Raw genomic sequence first — 22,486 nt, 5'->3', positions numbered from 1 at the left:
AACCTGGAAGTAAACCGTACATCCCTGTCTGAAATAACGGAGACTGGCACTCCGTGACGCCCCACCACCTCTCGGATGTAGATATCGTCCAACTTCTCTGCTGAGATACTCTCCTGGATCGGTATGAAGTGGGCGCTCTTGGTCAACCGATCCACGATGACCCATATAGAATCCACTCCCCGTGCGGTCCTGGGAAGCTTGGTGATAAAATCCATCGTGATGTCTTCACATTTCCACAGCGGGATATCCAACGGCTGCATCTTGCCGTGTCGCCTCTGGTGCTCGGCCTTGACCTTCCTGCAGGTCAAGCACCGCTCAATGTACCATGCTACATCCCGCTTTATGCAGGGCCACCAATAGTCCAGACGAAGATCCCTATACATCTTCGTTGCCCCTGGATGAATGGAGAATCGGGATTTGTGCGCCTCCTCCATCAGAACCTGGCGCACGCCTCCGAGGTATGGAACCCACACCCTGCGGTGTAATGTCAATAATCCCCTGCTGTCATAGTCGAAGGAGGAAACCTGACCCACTATACGCTCACTCCTCTGATGTTCCTCCTTCATAGCCTCCTGCTGGGCCTCCCGAATCCGCTCCAAAAGCGGAGTCACCACTGTCATCCGCATGCAGATACCTCTGATCGGCGCCGCCTTGCGGCTAAGCGCATCGGCCACCATGTTGGCCTTCCCCGGATGGTAAAGGATCTCGCAGTCATAATCCTTTACCACATCAAGCCACCGACGCTGCCTCATGTTCAAATTTGGCTGGTCCATGAGATACCTCAAACTCTTGTGGTCCGTGTAAATCGTACAACAAACCCCATAGAGGTAATGTCGCCAAATCTTGAGGGCGAACACAACAGCCCCCAATTCTAAATCATGCGTCGGGTAGTTCGCCTCGTGAGGCTTCAGCTGCCTCGACGCGTAGGCGATGACGTGCCCTCTCTGCATCAATACTGCGCCCAAACCTGAAATGGATGCATCGCAGTACACCACAAAATCCTCCATGCCCTCTGGCAGGGCTAAGATTGGCGCCTCGCACAATCTCTGTCTCAGTGCCTCGAACGCGGCCTGCTGCTCAGGCCCCCAGCGATACACCACCGACTTCTTAGTCAGTCGGGTGAGCGGAACTGCTATCTTGGAGAAGTCCTGAATGAATCCCGATAGTAGCCTGTCAATCCCAGAAAGCTCCGAATCTCAGATGGAGACCTCGGAACCTCCCAACTCATCACGGCCTCCACTTTGGCCGGATCTACCGAAATCCCGTTCTGGTTGACAAGGTGCCTAAGAAACTGCACCTCGCGCAACCAGAACTCACACTTGGAGAACTTAGCATACAAGTTCTCCCTCCTCAAAGTCTCTAGAACCTCTCGCAGATGCTCCTCGTGCTCCTCTTGCGTCTTGGAGTAAACCAAGATATCATCAATAAACACTATCACAGACCGGTCTAACATCGGTCTACACACACGGTTCATGAGGTCCATGAACGCGGCAGGAGCATTGGTGAGCCCGAAAGGCATCACCACGAACTCATAGTGGCCATAACGCGTCCGAAACGCCGTCTTCTGTACATCCTCCTCTCTGACCCTCATTTGGTGATACCCTGAACGCAAATCAATCTTGGAGAACCAAGATGCTCCCTGTAGCTGGTCAAAGAGGTCATCAATCCTCGGGAGTGGGTAGCGGTTCTTCACCGTTACCTTGTTCAGCTCCCGATAATCTATACACATCCGATGCGACCCGTCCTTCTTCTTTACGAACAGAATCGGGTCTCCCCAGGGTGAACTGCTCGGTCGAATGAAACCCTTGTCTAACAGCTCCTGCAGCTGCGTAGACAACTCCTGCATCTCGGGAGGAGCCAACTGATATGGTGCCTTGGCTATCGGAGCTGCACCAGGAACTAGGTCGATCCTGAACTCCACCTGTCGCTCCGGAGGTATCCCTGGCAACTCCTCGGGGAATACATCCGCGAACTCTCGTACTACGGGCACATCGCCCACCGTCGCCCTACCCGTCTCCTGGGTATCCATAACATACGTGACATAACCTGTGCAACCCTGCTGGAGGTAACGCCTAGCTCTCGCTGCTGAACATATAGCTGGTCCTCGCTGTGGCCTCTCGCCCTGAATCACCAGCTCTCCCCCACTTGCGGTCCTGATCCGCACCAACTGCTGCGCGCAGTCGATCACTGCCCCATTAGGGCTGAGCCAATCCATGCCTATAATCACCTTGTTCCCACGCAATGGAATGGGAACCAAGTCTACCAAGTAGCGCTCCTCAAATAACCTCAGCACACAATCTCGGAAGACCTCAGATGCTCGCACTGACCGGTCGTCTGCAATCTTGACCTCTAGAGGGCAGTCCAACATGCCCGAAGACGCAGGAAACTTCTTGCTAAGCGCAACAGAGACGAATGATCGAGTAGCGCCCGAATCAAACAACACCTGAACCGGGATGCCGTTCACATGGAACGATCCTAAACCGAGCACATATCAATAACATAGACACCATAAAAATAAATCAGAGGGAAAGAATCATACTCGTCACCACATCGGGTGCAGCGCGTGCCTCCTCGGTAGTCAGCTGAAATGCCCGACTCCTCACCACTGGAGCCTCTGCCTTGCCCTGCCGGCCATCGGTAATCCGCAGGGTCGCTGTGGCGCCCTCACTGGCGCTGCTGCTGTCAACTGGGGGCAATTGGCCTTCTTGTGGCTCCTCTGGTTGCGGTGGAAACACAGCAACTCTGACGTCTGTAACACAGGTGCAGGGGGGTACAATCCCTGTTGAAGTGCCCCATCTTGCCGCACTTGTAGCAGCCCGGCGATCCCACTCTACATGCCCCCTCATGCGCCTTGCCGCATTTCCTACAGCGGCCTCGGCTCTGTTGGCCTTTCGGCCCAGCATCTGATCCCTTGGGCTTCTTCCCCGAAGCCCCCGTAACCTGCCCCTCTTCTGCCTTCCTCTTCCGGATATGCTCCACATCTATCTCCCTCTCCCTTGCTCTGGCAATCATAGAATCCAGGGTAGGGCAAGCTGAAAAACTGACATGCTCCCGAATGTCGGCTCGCAGCATGTCATGGTAGCGGGTCCTCCTCATATTCTCGTCACCCGCATACTGGGGCACCAGTAACGCCCTCTCCCGAAACTTGGCGGTGATCTCCGCCACAGTCTCCGTCGTCTGTCTCATGTCCAAAAACTCTCTGGCTAACTGATGGAGCTCCACCGTAGGTGCGAACTCCGCTCTGAACCGGGTCACAAAGTCCGGCCATGTCATAGCCTCCACAGCCGAGGCTCCCAATGAGTCACCAACAGACTCCCACCAATCCCTAGCTCGGTCTCTCAAACATCCTGCTGCATATCTCACCTTCGACCCCTCGGGGCAGAAGCTGGTCAGCTGCGCAGACTCAATGTCTGCGATCCATCGTCTGGCTACAATGGGGTCCTTCGCCCCATGGAAATCCGTCGCACCACTGCTCCTGAAGTCCTTAAAGGACAGTGCGCGAGATCCTGACTAGCCAGATGCCATGTCACTCCTGAACGCCCTGAGGCGGTCCTCCATCAGCTCAACTATCCCTTCCTTGATCGACCCGAAAATGATGGGGGTCGACTCAAGGATGCCTCTGGTGATCTCTGACGCGATGAACTCGCGTAGCCTCTCATCCACTGGTTCGGAACCTGAACCCGAACCCGATCCCTCTCCCGAACTGCCAACTGCTGGCCTCGAACGTAGTACCACCATTCTGCAATACATAACGACAACTGTTGTTGGTACTGACACACCTTAGAGGGATTACATCTACTGCAAGGTTCCTGGTCTCGCCTCAACCTTTCTCAATTCAAGTACGGATCCTCTGCTTTCAGTAGTACGGGCCCATACTACCTTCCACATCTATCCGTACTTTCCTCAAGAACAGCCTCGACTCCACCAAGTCCCCTCTACTACTACTGCTGATCTCATGCTACTCTCGTCCTAGGCTTGCCCTAGGTAATCGCCATCCCACTCTCTGCCATCAGCTGCATAAGAAGTCCCTGCTTCCTTCCCCTAACTAGCTCGCGAATACTATTACATATTACTCAGACTAGATAATTCTTCGAATGAGAGGTCCCACCCTACAACGGTTGGACTCAAACAAGAGCTGCGAAATAGGGCTAGACCTAACCTTCTGAAATTATTTAGTCCTTGAAATATGTAACTTAACATATTCGTTTACTAGTTAGTGAAAGACAACTAGAACTCCTAAAAGCACATAGCAAGCAGCATTCGGGCATTGAGTACACATAATCAAGTATATACTACTCTGGCTATCATACTGACTGATCTGTACTAGCATACAATGCTAAGCTCATACTATCAGGCATAACCTAAACAGGCTACCCTACTACTGTCTACTTAGTACTAGCATGCAATTCTCATGAAGCTGGAACACTTAAAGCAGGCACATAAGGCATTATTCCTAGATCCTTAGTCCTATTCTAGCATGTTGTTCTACTGAAACTGAAACTGATAATTATAACATAAACTTGTATGGGTACTTTGGGGAAAACTTACTTGAGCTCGGCCGGTCGCGCACATCACACACTTTGTTCTTTCTCGAAACTCTTTTACTTAGCCTTTAGAAAATCATTTATTTATAAAACTCTTTTAATCCCTTGATTTGAGTCCAGACACCCCGAAAGTGTGTCCGAATCCCTCAAACCAGGGCTCTGATACCAACTTGTAACGTCCCAAAAATACAGGCCAAAAATTTCATTTTTAAATCAATACTTTGGAAAACATTTGTGAATAAACATCATCCAATCATATCATTTCATAAAAAAAACATATCTCGTGTCTGAAAGCCAAATCATAAAAATATAATAATGTCAGAGTACAATCCCAGAACATCTCATAATGCGGAAAACCAATGCGTGTGTGTATGATGTGCCGCTACCGCGCCAGCTCTTTCCCCTTTGCTGAAGAGGTACCTGAAAACAAAACTGTAAACCGTAAGCACAAAGCTTAGTGAGTTCCCCCATCGTCCACATACCATACAATCATATAGCATACATACTGCCAGGCATTTCTGGGGTGCCCGACCTACCCGGTACGGCCATTCTGGGGTGCCGACCTACCCATACGGCCATTCTGGGGTGCCGTCCTACCCGTGTCAAGCCATTCTGGGGTGCTGACCTACCCATGTCGAGCCTTTCTGGGGTGCTGAATACCCTTCGGTCCTAACAACCGAACCTCGGGGACTATTTCACACCCTACTACTACTGTCACATATATCATAGCATAATCTACTGTCAGACATATATGGGGTGTCCGACCTACCCTTCGGTCCTAACAACCGAATCTCGGGGACTATTCCCCCTCCTACTACCTCTATCTCAAATAACATATCATGCTAGCAGCTAAACATATCATATCATACTGTTAGGCATATCTGGGGTGCCTAACCTACCCTTCGGTCCTAACAACCGAACTCTATCACTATCACATATCATATCACGCTAGCATATAACATAACAGGTAGTAGTAACACAGATGAATATCACAAAGACAAACATCTATCATACGATCCCTACTGGTGGGCCGGCATTGTGGCCGTAGACCCACCGCTACTGGAAGGTAACTCACCTCGTACAAGTAGTCGCTGATAATCTATGCGGGAAACCTCCGTCCGCTGCTGCTCCGGAAATCCTCCGGCTACAACCCCACAATACTCAGTTAGGAACTGATCTCTATACTTAGGGTAAAATGACCATTTTACCCCCAACCAAGTCAAGTCAAAGTCAAAGTCAACTTCCAGTTGACCCGACTCGCCGAGTTGGGCCGTCAACTCGTCGAGTCCCCCACTCTCTACTCGTCCTCATCCGTGCACCTACTCGTCGAGTTGAGCCGTCAACTCGACGAGTTCCTCTCCCATTCGAACTCCACATGAAAACTCATCCGACACGCCGAGTTGATGAACAACTCGTCGTGTTCACCTTCATCTGATGAACAACTTCTGTCCTCAACTCGTCGAGTTGATGAACAACTCGCCGAGTTCTAAGGAGATTGCCTTGGACTCGCCGAGTCCGTTCATGCACTCGCCGAGTTCCATGAACTTCTAGAATAATGGCTTAGTCCAGAACGTTGGGTCACTCCCTGGGACCCCTTTAAAACCTTTCCACACTCAACTGGGTTCTTTTGACCCTCAACAGAAAGGGCAAAACCCTTAGACTCGCCGAGTCCAATAATGGACTCGCCGAGTTGGTCACATCCATACCCTAAATCTTTTCTTTCTGATGTACATCCTTTGATCAATAGATAGATCCAAGCTTCTACAATCGATCTAGCACGTAAAGTTACAATCTTTACGTGCTTGCATGGGACTTTGAGCTCAAAAGGACATAAAACAAGCTCATATGGCACATGGAACCTTTCATGGGTGCAAAAGCAACCCAAATCTGCCTAGTGACTCCTTTCATGATGTGATTCAGAAGCTTAAACCCCCAACCACGTTTGCAAACATGGTTGGCTACCAAAATGGCTCATAAAAGCCCTAAATCTTCCCAAAGAGGGATCTAACAAATGAAAGAGCAAGGTATAGACTTTATACCTTCTGAAGACTGCAAATGATGGTCACAACTGAATCCCTCAAGCCTCCTCTTGATCCTTCAAGCTTTTCCTTCTTCCTTGAACCACAAAATCACCAAGATCACTCCAAATGCCTTAAAATTCCTCAATAACGGCTAGGGTTTGCTATGGGGGTCTTCTGGGAGTAAATGGGACGAAGGAGGCCGAGTTAAGTTGTTTAAATAGGGTGCACACCCCTGGATTAGGGTTTTTGTTCAAACAGGGTCTACTCGCCGAGTCCAGGAACCGACTCGGCGAGTCCATCACTTAAGACCCGCGATCTTTCTCGCTTCTACTCGGCGAGTTAATCCTTCGACTCGCCGAGTTCAAGGCCAAAAATGCAAATTATTAAAAGATTAAATGAAAGGATACGTACCAAGAACCAGGTGCTACAGAAGCCTTGGCTCAGAAATCTTCGACACAAACTTCCATGAGTTTCATCTTCACCTGAATTCACTATTCAAGACAAAACAAAACTAAAAGAAAATTTTAGCACACAATATTTTTGGATATTTCATATTTTCTTAAAAAGAAATAAAACAGAAATAACACTATTTTTTTTTGGATTTTTTTATTTTCTAATTTTTGTTTGGTTTTTAAAATTTTTAATTCTCCCCTAATATTTAAATTAGAAGAAAACTATGAACAAATTTAACAAAAATAAAAATGATATCTAACTTTAAGAGTGATTTGGGATCAAAGTTTTTAGACAACCTTTATCCGTTTATCAGTACCTCTCCCTTCATGAATAGATCTGGTCAATCGCCGGTATTGTGTTCCACTTAAACACGAGAGATTGTGACAAAATTAAGACATACTATAAGTGACAAGACAATGTGATCCTAAGTTCCTAGATAATATTCCTTAAGGACCATTCAGCTGACGACGACCAAAGATATTGTTGTCCACCTAAATTGAGCAGCGAGATCTACAGACAACCTAGTGATTGTTCAATTTTAAATGTACTAGAACATGTTTCCCGCTTCCTGACATACCCCAATAATCAGGAACTTCCAAAGTGCTCCTTACTTTAGGTGAGCAGACAATTATTATGAGAGAAGTCAGATTTAGAATGCATATGCTATACACCCAGGTCGGATCTCTTCCAATCACGCAGAGGGTGAAACATATGACTAACCAGATTTAGAGGGATTGAGAAGTAGAATGGTGCATATGTTGTGTACCAGGTCGGATGTATTTCAATCACGCAAAGGAGACATCATATGAGTAACAGACAGGAAGAATTGCATAGATAGAAGATGCAGAGAAATAGAATTGCATATGTTGCAGTCCAGGTCGGATGTATTTCAATCACGCAAAGGAGGCAACATATGACTAACAGAAAGAAAGCAAGAAAATAATTTCCTACAGGCCTACTTTATCGGAATTCCCCAGTCGTCCCATCAATACCGGAATTAAGGACAAAGTCCGTACATCGAGGAAGAGTTAAACCACAGTTCTAGATACGGATTAATTTAATGTGACCGGTGGATTATCAAGTATATCTCCCTGCTCAACCTATCTGAGCATCGTATTGTCAGGCTAAATGGATCTATCTAGGTCAAGATTTTTCAAGTCTCTAGATTCCTTAAGTTCATTAATGCCTAGTCAAGTCCATTTTAATCTTTCGTGCCTACCAGCGCATCGAACACAGAGCCTAGACAATTCAGATTCAGTCCCTTACACAGATTCAGATTGTCTGTTATCACATGATTATATCACTTCCCAAAACATCTCCCTCAAGCACATTCCATAACCAACATTTTTTTTTGATTTTTTGATTTTCTAATGTTTTTGGATTTTTTAAAATTTTCTAATTTTTGTTTTGTTTTTATTTCTCCCCCTAAATTTGTGCATAGGAGAGAAACGAAAGTAAATGCACAAATTTAAACTATCCTAAAACAAAAATTAGTCTTTAAAGCGAATCAGCTTAAGAAAAACTCAGGAGTATAGAGAGGAAAACTCAAACCGTAAGTCACCGATTGAATTTGCATCCAGAAGGTCTGAGAACAGCACGCGTAATCTCAGAACAGATCCGAAAATTCTTCATGTCATTAAGCACTAACCCCGGTTGTGATCTCTTCCTTTCTTCCTTTCCCGAAAAGGACACATACTCCCAAACAATGTTCTGAGTGTTGTACAGTTGAGAGATGTCTCCTATCATGTGCCAGGAACAGCTACTACCAACAAACCGAAGTCTGATGATATGCCTCCATAGCTGCTCCGACACAGAGCGGGATCAGTTGGTCTTTGGAACCCAGTCCATTTTGAAACTCGGTCGACCTTTGTCATCCTTGCACGGTACTCTCTCCCATGACATATCCTGTTTATCACAAACAGAAGATGAAGAAATATTAGAGTCATTAGTTGATTTGGGAGAGTGAGCCTTTGGAACCCATTTGTAGTTGGGTTTATCCCATTTCTTTTTAGATCTGATGGGTGGCTCAGTACTTGCTTTTGATCTTGATGTCGGCCGTTGAGATGACTTTGATTTTGGCTTCACGGGAGCATCTCTTGGATTTGGATTCATGGCCGGCATTTCCTTCTTGACTTTGGGATTTTGATTCTTGTCCTTTGGATTTTGATTCTTGCTCTTCTGCGCATTCCAGTCATTATTGTCTGAACGTGACCTTGAGGGGTTTCTTTTGGAGTATCTCCCTCTTGGCGCGTTCTGCCAGCCTTGTGCGTAGTAGGGAACGTATGCGCGATTTGGAAAGTTTCGGGCAATGTGACCAGGTGTTCCACAGTGAAAACAAGTCTTTTTCTTCACTGGGAAATTGTTTCTTCCTGCCCCTGGTGGCGTGTCTTTGCCTTGTCTCTTGCTTTTCCCACACGCACAGTTGCAGCATGCATTCTGTTTAACTTGATTTGGTGGCATGTACTTCTCAACAACAGGTTGATCAAAAGCAACTGAGTTCGAAGCAACATATTCAGAGCTCAAGGAGATGTTGGTTTGTTCAATGGTTTTCTCCTTGTTCTCATCTTCTGCTACTTTACCTGCATATGAAGTAGATGTGCTAGAAACAGGAACATCAGTATTTTCAAACAAATAATCACATATGTCAAAAAAAATTAACTCAACATGATCCGATGCAAAAGCATCAAAGGCATCACAAGATGTATCATCAACTTTAATATCAGAAACAGAAGGTTTTTCATTGGAAACAGAAACATCAGGATTATAAACAGAAACAGAAACAGAATCTCCAGCTTCACGCTTTGCCTGATCTAATGGTTGATCTGCAGGGGAAGTAGAAATGTTAGAACTTTCAACATTAATAAGTCCGCCTGAAACGAAACCAGATGGCTTGCCATAAACCATAAACGGTTCATTAGCAATCTCATCCTTGGATAGGGGTTGATACTGATATGTATGATTATAAGGAGGAGGTACACTATCATATCCTAAACCCTTTTGTTGGTTTTGTTTGAACTGCATGCAGTGATCAATCATGTTGGCAACTACCTCGCTTGATCCATCAAATTTTCTAAAATCAAAATTTGCAGTTTCAAATTGTCCTTTTAATGTATCAAGCTCGGTAATTAACTCATCATTTTGTCTCTTAACATAATCATAAAGTTCACATTTTTCACTGTATTCTGTTTGAATTCTTTTAAAATCTTTTATTTTTGTCTCTAACTGGGCCTTAAGGGGTTTCTGTCCTTTCCTGAGTTGATATCCTTCATATCTCAGGTCCTCAACTTCTCTTTTTAATAAATCAATTTGTTCCCGAAGAAATTTAATCGTATCTTCACTAGATGGAGTACATGAAACTTTATTAACTGGAACGTTTGAAGAACTCATTGTTTTAAAAAATATGCCCTTTGACTAAAAACTCAAAAGTCAACCTCAAAAGTCAAATTTAAAAAGTCAAACTCAAAAGTCAAACTTGAAAAGTCAAACTTAAAAGTCAAACCGAAAAGCCAAATTTGAAATTTTAAAAGTCAAACGAGAAAGTCAAAGTTTAAAGTCAAAGGTCAAACTTTAAAGTCAAAGTCAAAATTTTAAGTAAAAAGTCAAAAATTAAAAATTAAAATTTTTGGTTGAAATTGGAATTTAAAATGAAAAGAAATTGAATTTTGGGCTGAATTTGTCAAAATTGCGAAACTTGGATCCGAAAGGGACACTTTATGAATTAAATTTCGAAGGAGTGAAGCAAGTTGTCAGCTAGACGAGTTGGTAAAGCGCTGTGTTGCTCAACCAGAGGTCCCGGGTTCGATCCCCGGCACCTCCCAATTATGTTTCCCTTTTTATTGAAGCGCTAATGTGAAGCTTGCTGCTGCTGAGCCGGCCGTCCTTCAAGCCGTTCACCGAGCCGAATTCCGAGCCGAGGCCGCAAACTCCGGCGACCGTAAACCGCCGACCGTAAACTCCGGCGACCGTAAACACGTTTACGGCCGTAAACTCCGGGCCTTAAACTCTGAAAAACCCTAGCCGCCGCCGCCGCCGACCGTAAACCCTTCAAAGACCGTAAACTCTTCGTAGATTACGTGAAAAACAGCGTTTTTCACCTCTTTTTGCTCTAAAACTCGATCAAAAACTCGTTTTTATAAAAAACGTAAAGAACAAACCCCCCTAATTTTCAGAGATCTATCCAAAAACGCAAGAATCTTTCAAAAATAAGATCAAATATGCTCCAGATCTGACAAAAATGACTGATACAATCCAAGTTCTGATACCACTTGTAAGTCCCCAAATCTGTTTGAGTATCAATCAGATCCGTTTGATGGTGCGGAATCCCAATCAAACGGATGATGTCAGATCAAATAGAAGAGAAGGAGAAGAAGAATAATATGAATCTCAATGTATTAATGAATAGAATGATGATCCTTTACATGAGATTCACACACACTTACACACACTCTCTTTTCTCTCTCTCTAGAACACCTTCAAATGCACACACTTAAGCTCCTCTATTCTATGTGTTCATCACTCACATGCACTCCTCACCCTATATATATATATATGGACCTAAGGCCAAGCCCAAAATACAAATAATTCAATGCTCGGTCCAAGCTACAATTAATCCTATACTATTTTTGTCCCAAATAATAAAAACAATAAATGCTTAGAAAAGCAAAGTATAAACCATATTTTTGACCCAACAAAAATCCATAAGGACAATTCAATTTAATTAATTTTATAATTAAAATTATCTATTCCATGATTATCTCATAATATTTAGGGTTTTATATTTAATCATATAAGGCATTTAAAATTCGGATTTCAGCAGAATTAAAACAAAATAATTACTAAAAATAACCCTACCAACCAGATTAGGCAGAAAATCCACGAAAATCAAATTTTGATTGATCTCACGTCGTGACAGAAGGTTTTCCACGTCGTGACAAACCAGAGTGTTAAAATTTTCGTTTTGTTCAATTTATCTCATGCACAATCAATTTAAGATAATCAAGGCTCTGATACCACTAATGGGTTTTATAGGTTATAAAATACATGTACATGTGGAAAATCACTTAACATTTAAGGGAACATGCAACTTATAAGGATCTATGTCATAACATTTTGAAGGCAACATAGAATGAACAACAAAACCTAACATGAACCCTAACGTAATTGAAATTAGTAGATCTAGGGTTACATACATTTGAATTGTTGTAGTAACCAATTCCTTGAATCCCTTCCTTTATAGATCTTAGAAAGCTAGCACCAAAAGTATTATGCCTATAATGACTCACACCTAAAACTAGACCCTAAAATGAAGAGCAGAGAGAGGAGAGAATTTTCGACCAGAGTAACCCTTTTGGAAAAGCATGAATGAAAATTATAAGCCTTGGGGTCCTATTTATAGTGTGTATGACATAAGGAAAACCCTAGATTTGAATAATAAAATAATATTATTTTATCTATTCAAATATGGTATCCTTATCAGCTTTAGGAATATTCCAGAAACCCTGGAATACTTCCAAAATCCGTCCACCCCTATTAGGGCTCTGAAATTTTCTTTCCTTGCTCAATTAAGAACAATTACAATTCAACCCTTGGACCTTTAATTAATTCCAATTAACACCGAATTAATTCTTGATTAATTCTAATTAATAATTAATTAATTCTTGTTTATTTCATATGAATTTATTAATCATATAAATTAACAAATCAATTATTTAACTATTGCTCTCACATTAATTTATTAATCACATAATAAATTAACACATCAATTATCTATATTAATCATATAATATATTAACAAATCATTTCTCTTTCTTTCTCCTGATATCATTCCTAGCCTATTTCTGGTTATGAGGGCAACCCAAAAAGGACTTTGCTTTTAATTACAAGAATATACCAATTTAGTTATGAGTTTAGACACCTTAATCCAACAAAAATGTAATCGTGTGCCTAGGTCATCATGAAACCTCTTCCATAATTTGGAAGTAAAACAAACATCTATATCAGAAACCACTAAGACTAGTTCACCACGCCGAGAAACCACCACTTTACCCTAAATATCTACGAGCTTCTCAGCTGATGATCTCTCCCAAATAGGCACAAAGTGAGAACTCTTGGTCAACCTGTTGACAATTACCCAAATAGTATTTACTCCACGAGGAGTCTTTAGCAACTTGGTTTATGAATCCATCGTGATATGCTTCCACTTCCACATCAGGATATCAATTGGCTTCAACTTGCCATGGAGCTTCTGATGCTTAACCTTAACTTCCCGACAAGTTAAACACCTCTCGACATACCATACCACATCCCTCTTCATACATGGCCACTAATAGTTATATCTTAGGTCTCTGCACATCTTTGTATCCCCTTGATGAATCAAAAAGTTGGACTTGTTCACTTCATCCATCAGTGTCTATTGGCCCCCACCTGAATACGAAACCCAAACCCTACCATGCAAGGTCAACAACCCATGACTGTCTATGTCAAAAGCTGAAATATGCCCCATAATTCTCTCGCTTTAACAGTTCAGTGCGGGCCTTCTTGATCATCTCTAGTACGAGGGTAAATATTGTTATCCTCAAACATAAATCTTTAATAGGTGCACTAATTGTCTTCCGACTCAATGCATCAGCCACCACGTTGGCCTTTCCTGGATTATAAAGGATTTTGCAATCATAGTCTTTCACCATATCCAACCATCTACGCTGCCTCATGTTCAAATTTGGCCGATCCATCAAATATCTCAAGCTTTTGTGGTCCGTGTAAATGGTACACCGAACCCTATACATCTTGAGAGCAATGACCACTGCTCCAAAATCTGGATCATGTGTCGTATAATTAGCCTCGCGAGGCTTCAATTGTCGTGAGGCATGATTACCCGATTTCGCTACATAAGAACGGATCCAAACCCTATGATTGATGCATCACAATAAACGACCATATCATCAACACCCTTGAGAAGGGTCAACATAGGAGCCTCGCATAATATCTTCCTCGGAGTCTTGAATGTTGTTTGTTGCTTAGGACCCCAACGAAAAGAACACCCATCTTTTTCAAACAGGTCAACGGTACCGCAATCTTGGAGAAATCCTGAATAAATCTCTTATAATATTCGACTAATCCAAGAAAATTCTGAATCTCAGAGGGAGTTGTCGGGACCTGCCATTGCATCACCTCCTCAATCTTGGTTGGGTCGACAAATATACCATCGTGATTAATGAGATGCCCTAGGATCTGGAGCTCTCGTAACAAGAATTCCCACTTGAAGACCATGGCGTAAAGCCTCTCCTACCTTAGAACCTCAAGTACAACCCTCATATGTTCCTCGTGCTGGTACCTGGTCTTCGAAAAAACCAAAATATCATCAATGAACACGATTACTGGCCGATTGAGCATAGATATGCACACACAATTCATTATATCCATGAATGCGGCGGGTGCATTAGTGATCCCAAAATGCATCATTACAAACTCATAGTGGTTGTACCGAGTTCTGGAGGCCGTTTTCGGTACATCTTCCTCTCTTACTTGCATCTGATGGTACCTTGAACGTAGATTAATCTTGGAAAACTAAGATGCACCCTGAAGCTGATCAAATAAGTTGTTGATTCCTTGTAGTGGATAACGGTTCTTTATTGTAAGCTTGTTAAGTTCTGTTTAGTTAATGCACATTTTATGCGATCTATCCTTCTTTCTGACGAACAAAATCGGTGCTCCCCAAGGTGAACTGCTTGTTCGAATAAACACCTTGTCTAACAATTCTCGAAATTGAGCGGACAACTCCTTCATCTTTGGTGGTGCAAGACAATATGATGCTTCGGCTATTAGAGTCGCACCCAGGATCAAATCGATCCTAACTCAACCTGCCTCTTTGCAGGTACACCTGAAAAATCCTCGAGAAAAACATCTGGAAACTCACAAGCAAGATACCCCGAACAACCATGTTGCAAATATCTCTTGGCCCTTGCAGCGGAACAGAAATTCGAACGACTTCTGGAACAGTCACCTCAAATGGTCAGTTCTCACCCACTTGGGGTTTGAACTCGTACTAAATTTTGCTTATAGTCAATCAGGGCCCCAAAATGGCTCAGCAAATCCATACCTACCACTACTTCATTTCACACATAGGAATAGGAATGAGTTCTATCAGGAACTTCCCGCTATAAACCTTTAGGGTATAATCATTGCAAACTCTAGATGCTCTAACCTTCCGATCGTCAGTTATCTCGGCCTCAAGAGGGTGGTCGAAATCTCCTATGAAGACATTAAAACTCTTGCTAAATGTAAGTGATATGAAGGAAGGGATAGCCCCCAAATCAAACAGTATTAATGCATGCAAAGAGTTTACTAATAATGTACATAATCCCACATAAAAAAAGAATAAGTACTAAAGAGAGAAAACAACATCATAAAATCAAGGAATACATACCAGTCACGACATCCGACATTGCTCTGGCCTCCTCGACTGTGAGCTGAAAAGCTCGCCCTTTAGCCTTCGGAGCTTCAGCTCTGCCCTGGGGTCCATCGGTGATCCTCAAAGTCGTAGGTGTTGGAGCTTGCATTGCACCCGCTGATCTTAAAAGGGGACATTTAGCCTTGAAACAGCCCATCTGGTTGCAGTTGAAACAAACACGCATCCCCTGCTTACAGTCTCGACTAAAATGCCCCTCTTTTCCACACTTGAAACATATAGACTCACGACAAGCTCCTTCGTGCGATTTCCGACAATTATACACCTAGGACTCTTCTATCCTCCAAAACGCGAATCAGCAACCTTGAATTGCTTAGCCGCTGACTGCGACTGTACCGGAGTCAGTCTCTTTTCTCTCTTTTAGGTCTCGAGTTCCAACTCCCTCCTCTTAGCTTGTGACTGCAGCTCTAAGAGGGTCTGATACTTGGTGTTTGCCACAAAATCCTTGATCTCGGTTTTCAACATACTTAGATACAGAGACATTTGCAGCTGCTCAGTGGTTGCGTACTATAAGCAAAACAGTGCCCTCTCAGTAAACATATGGGTGATTTCTGTTACTAACTCCGTTGTCTGCTTGAGCGACAAATACTCCTGAGCTAGGCGCTCCCTCTCAACTTCCGGGACATGCTCCACCAATCCTTCGTTCCCACGCGAAGACGGTTCAATGCAAACTTGACCTTTTGATTATTCGGGCAAGAGCACATGTAGAAACATCCCTCAACATCTACGACCCATCTCATACTAGCATTCTGGTCTTTTACACCCTCAAACTCCGAGGGTTTTGTATTATGGAATTCACGGTAGTTCATCACCTTAGCTCCTAGTTGTCCAGAGGCAGCAGTAACAGCAAAAACGACTGCAGCGGCGACGACAGTATCAATGACAACAACATACCGCTCATCAAACATTGCGATTAGTTATTTGGACTAATTTTAATTTATACATTTCATTTCAGTTATTTGGACAACAAAGAATCTTTCATATCATTCACAATAATTAATGTCTCTTCAAAAGAGTGAATCCTTCATATCAGTAATCAATGTTTTTCCAAAAGAGCCCTTATGGAAAGAGTGGAGACTCCAACATATATAGTCAATCATATGACCGTGTCGCACCAGGATAGGATACACTAACATTAAAATCTGTCCGAGCCTTATTTAGATTCGATTTAGAATCCCTGAATCTAACCGTCAAAACTATTTCACTTAATCAAGAAGAATAAAAACATTTGCCTTGAACGTGCCTATTAATCGGTTGCAAACGGAGAGAGAAGCCAAGGGTCTGTTTCTTATTTTCTTCTTACTTCTTAAATGGAAACGTCTAATCTTTGAATAATCTCTTTTGGCTTTTTCCTTTGGTCGGTTTAATGATATTATTGATTTTGGAGGAGTGAGTCAATTAACGAAGATTATCGATTATTATGAATCAACAAAAATACAAAGTTATTTTTGTTTTATATTCAAAAGTTAAGTGCTATTAACCCTAAATTGACGTCAACCATATTTTATTTTCGGTAAAGGTTTTTCAAAGTTTTAAGGTGTAACTAGAATAAAAAAAAACTAAGGAAACAAGGGTAAACGTTGGATTCATTAATAACTAAATAGCTTTAGTCATTTATCTAATTAACTTTTGTTATTTTCATATGCATATATAATGATCAAATTATGAATTTCTTTTTTCCTTTCTTCTTTTTACCCTTTTATACCGAATCCCCCAAATTTGCACTATAGTAAAACCAATGATAATAATGTAAATAAGCCATCGCCATTCATGGTAATGGTAAATAAACCTATAAAAACTAGTGAAATCAAAAAGATATTGGTGGGTGGTGGTGATTGTGTTTTCGCGCCGCTACCAAATATCATCCCGAAGTAGTCATCGTCATCATGGCCGCCATTCTCACCGTTATTCCTGCTTTCACCGCCGGTAGTGATGGGACCATCACCATATGACACAGTTCCAACGTCATCCCTATATGCCACAGAGTTATTAAAAATATAATAAAATGGTATTTTCGTTAAAGAACATATATAAAAAATATCATATACTATATTTGTATGTAACAAGAATATATGTATAAATGGCTAATATATAACTTATTTTGGCATAACTGTTATCTTGTTAGTATTTGAAATATACTATCATTATTCCGTAATAAAATTTGAAGTGTATTTACCTTTAAATGAAAATCCACAACAGACGGGTCATAAATAGCAGAAAATATGTGTTATCTTAAAAAACCGGTTAATATATGAATATATATTTCTACTACCCTTATTTTCTGGCACAAAATTGACTAATTTACTGTACTTAAATTAAGATATCTAAATCTAATCTAATCTAAATAAAATAATAATGTTAAACATGTGTGTTAAATTCGATCAATATTTATTTATAATGTTTAATCGCTTGTGTCCAATGTGAAACACAATATGATGTTCTTTTTTTATTCTGACCTTTAAGATGATGCCATTGGGGACCCGTAAAGCAAAGGGTATACATCCCTTTTCGAAGGAAAAAAGACACTAGATACTAGATACCCTTTTGTTTAACTTCCAACACATTCTTTTAATGTTACCTTCCGAAGATGGAAACAGGGACATTTTGGACATTATAATAGTGGGTTGTTTGATTATTTTTAGAATATGACACAATAATATGAATAAAAAAGGCCATAACAACTTAATGATATTAATAAAATTTTGTTTTATATAACAATAATCATATAATCAAATAGAATAATCGAATAGGCCAAAAGTGGGTGAAAATAATCAAAATAGAATTATTCTCCTAACCACTAGGCAAAGGCAATTGATACTTGGTGGTGGTAGGGGACGTTTTGAATTGAAATTACCATAAGGACCATGTGAACTGAAAATAAAGTTCCTGTGGTTTTTAAAGGCAATTAATAGAGTTCCTGTGGTTTTTAAAGGCAATTAATATTGTGTGGTGGTAAGGGATGTTTTGAATTGAAATTACCATAGATGACCTTATCATGTGAACTGAAAATAGAGTTCCTACGGTTTTTAAAATATCAAAAACGAAAGTTGCACAAATGGTCATATGGTTTGTCCATAGTGCTAGACTAGGTACAACTTTGAAATAGTTAATATGGTTGTATTTATAGTTTAAAAACCTTGCATAATTGGTCTTTTTGTCTAACTGGAAATCAATATTTGAGTCTAGAAAAATGACCAAAATACCCTTTAAGTTAAAGTAAATTTGTAAAAAAAAAAATTCATAAGCCATAAAAGACATGTACCTCATACCACCGAAGACACCGGCATTCATAGTGAGTTGGTCTACAAGGAAGGCGGACTTAGGGTCGGTACTAGTCGCTTTAGCATACATAGTGCTGAAGGCATCGCCTGAGGGCACAAAAAACGCACCATTTTCCATCAAGTCACCATCTGTCCTCCAGTTCCACCCCACCCACTTCTTTTCGCTTGCTTCCACTCGTTTTGTAACCTATGATATCCATTTTGTATAAAAACAAACATATGTTAGTTTACATCAACAACATCCATACATTTTATAATAATTGATTTACTATTTAACTTTCAAAACCCTAAATATTGAAGCTAAACCATAACATGACTATCTAAGATGAGAACGATGACAAGTTTCGCTTTCTACCGTCTCAATACAACATTATTCTTTTAAATGACATTTTTGGGTAGCATATTTACTTATTGGATAGTATATTTGTAGAAATTGATGATCATATGAGTCTTAGTAGCTGTAATATGCGAGTTTCAGTTTCGATGTGGATTGAACTTTTAAAGCGTGATTCTTTCATAGTCATGATATAAAGGATTTCAATTTCAGATAATATTTTTTTGACAAACTTAATGTTTTAGTGACTTGTTAATTACCCCACGACCAAGCTTCCCCAAAATAGAAGTACACCACAAGTCAAATGTGGGATTTGGTTGATCTTTAAATACATAACTTCTTTTGCCTTGCTTGTTAACATAAATTTGAACCCTTGATTCTTTTCTTTTGCTTGCGACACCAAGTCTACACTTGCCAAAAATGGAAACTATGACACGTTTTAGGGCTAATGTTTCTAGAAATAGGAAAACAACATTCTGACATGGACCTTAAGAACACGAATTTAATGTAAGTCTACGTGAGATAGTTGATAAGTGTCTCCAAAAAGGCAAAAAACATTATCTAACTTTTTCTTCTACCAAGTTTTTTTTTAAACGGCAAACTAACTAATCTACTCCTAAATAACCATATATGTCTCCACCGAGACTTGAACCCCTGACCTCTCGTATGAGATGGTCAATCCATACCGGCCCTTTGGTGTTTTCTTCTACCAAGTAAAAAAATCTATTAATAATTGTAACATTTTATTAACTTAAAAAGAAAAACAGCACAAAACAAGTATATAATTTTTGACACATGATGATTGGTGAAAACTGAGTTGCACAATTACCTCTTTTGCGTTAGGATCCGGTGGCGCAATATAGCGGTTACCCTGACTATTGATCGTAGGATTCGCACTTCCACCAATGGCGTACATCTTCCATTCGGTGAAATCATTGTTTACCACATGAAAATATCCATGTCTACATCTTGGCATTCTTTGTATCAACCCTTTCCCAAAATGATTAAACGCAAATGTAACCTATAAATAGAAAAAACACACACACACAAACACCAAGAACACACACTACATTAGTCAAGATTAATGATCATTGAATCTACATGAAGGTAAACATGAAAAGTATTTAAATTATTTCACCTGCATCCCTTTATCCGGCAAGTATGCATCGTCGTGACCCATGAGCATAACTTCGTTATGATGAGTGAAATAACTGTTTGAAATAGTAATGGCGGTGGACCCAAGAATTGCATCAATCAAACCGTCTGTACAATGAGAAAGAGAACAGTGATCGATCCATATGTTTCTTGAACCGGAAATTGAAATCCCGTCGCCGTCGGATAATCCTCTCCGGCCGACATGCGTTGGACTTGACCTTATGTCGGCGTTCCCGGAGGGTTTACAGTCGAAGACGCGTATATTGTGGATGATGACGTTGGTGACGTACTGGAGGGTGATACAACCGCCGCCGGTGATTGCGACGTTGACGCCGCGGCCATCGATGGTTTTGTAGCTGTTGAAGATGAGTTCGTGTTTGAGTTTGATGAGCATGCTGGATGCAAAGATGATCCATAGGGGTTCGGATAGTAAGACGCCGTATCGGAGGGTTCCCGGAGTTGGGTTGATGACGTCGTTGTCGGAGGAGTCGGTGACGATGTAATACTGGCCGCCTTTTCCGCCTAATGCAAACCGGCCGAACCCAATGCCGCAGTCGGCTAGGCGTTGCCGGTCATTTCCCCAGTTCGGATCGCACTTCCAGCAATCGTCGATTGGGTTTCCGGTGAGACAGCCGCCGCCGATGTCCAGCATTTCTCTTCTATATATCGATACATTTACTCTCCTATGTCGAGGAAAACAAAAAAAGAATCAAACTTTAGATCAGAAAGAGATAGAAAATTTTCGTTAAAATTTAATCATACTTAAAGTAAGATTAACAGGGACGAAGGTGTGCATTTCTCAAGACTTCCATTGACGTTTCTTGAAAAGGAAAGACACCCAGAAGATTAAACGTCGTAACGAACAAAATCCATGTGGGAATTTGTGCAAATCAAGCTCCAATTCAACAACTCATAAAGTAAAGATAAAAAAGATTGCTTTTTTAAGTGCAAATGAAAATATTGAAAATATTTCCACTTTCCCTCGACTGCCATTAACGTTTCTTGAAAACGAAAGATACCCACAACACTAAATGATGTAATGAGCAAATCCCAGATGGGAATTCCACTGAATTTTCTGTCCGAAGCTCAAACTGAAGAAATAAAGTCTTGTTTTTTACTAAAATTGGAGAAAATGAAATCCGGTTGGGATTTGCAGGTTTTTATTTATTTATTTACCTCTGTACTTCTTGAACAACAGCTTCAGGATTAGGGTGTTGATAAGGAAGTGTGAGGTTAAGAGTGGCCCCGATGATAGATAAGAGAGAAGTTAAAAGGCAAAACAATAGAATGTTGGTGTTGGGAAGATGCATTTTGTGAAATTAATGGGATGGAAGAGGGGTTTAAACTCTTAATGTTTGAAACATAAGAGTAGGCTTCAACCACAATCTTCCTCTGTTTTAGAGGGAAAGAAGGTGCAAATCATGAAAAAATAAGATTCTTTCATTCATATGATAAAATAATAATGATGATGTGATTGAAATTTTGTATTTGAATAATTGCAATTTGGTGGTTAAGTGAAATGGGTTAGGGGGCGGAAATTGGTTATTGAATAATTGAAGGAGAAGTAAAGAGAGGGGCGTTTCGCAAGTTTTTGTTTTCCTCAATAACTTTACATTCCAATCTTGTTTATAAATCATTCTATTTACAAATAAACAAGAAACCCAACTAGATAATTCCATTTATCCACTTACAAAAATAAGAGATAAAACGAAAAGAAATTTGAGAGGAAAATAAAAGGGGCAATAAAGTTGCCTTTTGGATGATCAAGGGAATTTTTGGAATTTGGGATGGGATGAGGGGGTTGAAGTCTTGTAGATGCCAGAGAGTTGATGTTCAAGTTATTTGTATTATTAGGGTTTTTTCCTTTTCTATTTTGAATATATATGCATTATGTGTTTAAATATCTTCATGGTGGCTGATATGTAGGGTTGCTTGTTAGTTAGCTCGATTTGATAATTGTTTGAAGTTTGAACAATATAGAAACTATATAATTTATAGATACGTTTGATAAAAATAATTTATAATCGATAACAGGAAGTTATAGTTTTTATTTGGAGTCGGAAGTTATAAGCTTTTTTATAAAAATGCTAAACAAAAGTAATATAGAATTTTAAAATGTATAAAATTATATAAAAGGATATATGAATAATAGATACATGGTTTATTAAAGTCAAGCTACTAATTTTATTATCATACATGCTATTGAAATAGCTTTTACTTTTTTGCCGCAT

The 22,486-nt window shown here is 41.0% G+C and overlaps 1 protein-coding gene across 2 annotated transcripts; it reads right to left on the bottom strand.

The window, feature by feature from the left end:
* Positions 1-17,098: 17,098 nt before the first annotated feature.
* Positions 17,099-21,864, bottom strand: LOC145136723 (putative pectate lyase 12). Of its 2 annotated transcripts, none has more exons than XM_079070831.1 (5): positions 21,432-21,864; positions 20,239-20,938; positions 19,930-20,121; positions 18,748-18,953; positions 17,099-17,456 (listed from the first exon to the last, which is right to left on the bottom strand). In XM_079070831.1, exons 1-5 carry the CDS (start codon positions 21,563-21,565, stop codon positions 17,210-17,212), a joined length of 1,479 nt encoding a protein of 492 aa, XP_078926957.1. In that variant the 5' UTR covers positions 21,566-21,864; the 3' UTR covers positions 17,099-17,209. The 2 variants fall into 2 exon arrangements, with proteins under 2 accessions (XP_078926957.1, XP_078926958.1); XM_079070832.1 differs by lacking the exon at positions 21,432-21,864 and adding an exon at positions 21,018-21,402.
* Between the last annotated feature and the right edge of the window lie 622 nt (positions 21,865-22,486).

This window comes from Lactuca virosa, chromosome 9 (assembly GCF_052849685.1).
Source record: "Lactuca virosa cultivar CGN04683 chromosome 9, Lactuca_virosa_CGN04683_v6, whole genome shotgun sequence".
Lineage (NCBI taxonomy): Eukaryota > Viridiplantae > Streptophyta > Magnoliopsida > Asterales > Asteraceae > Lactuca > Lactuca virosa.
Note: the sequence above shows the minus strand (reverse complement) of the source record. Positions and strands in the feature narration are given on the sequence as shown.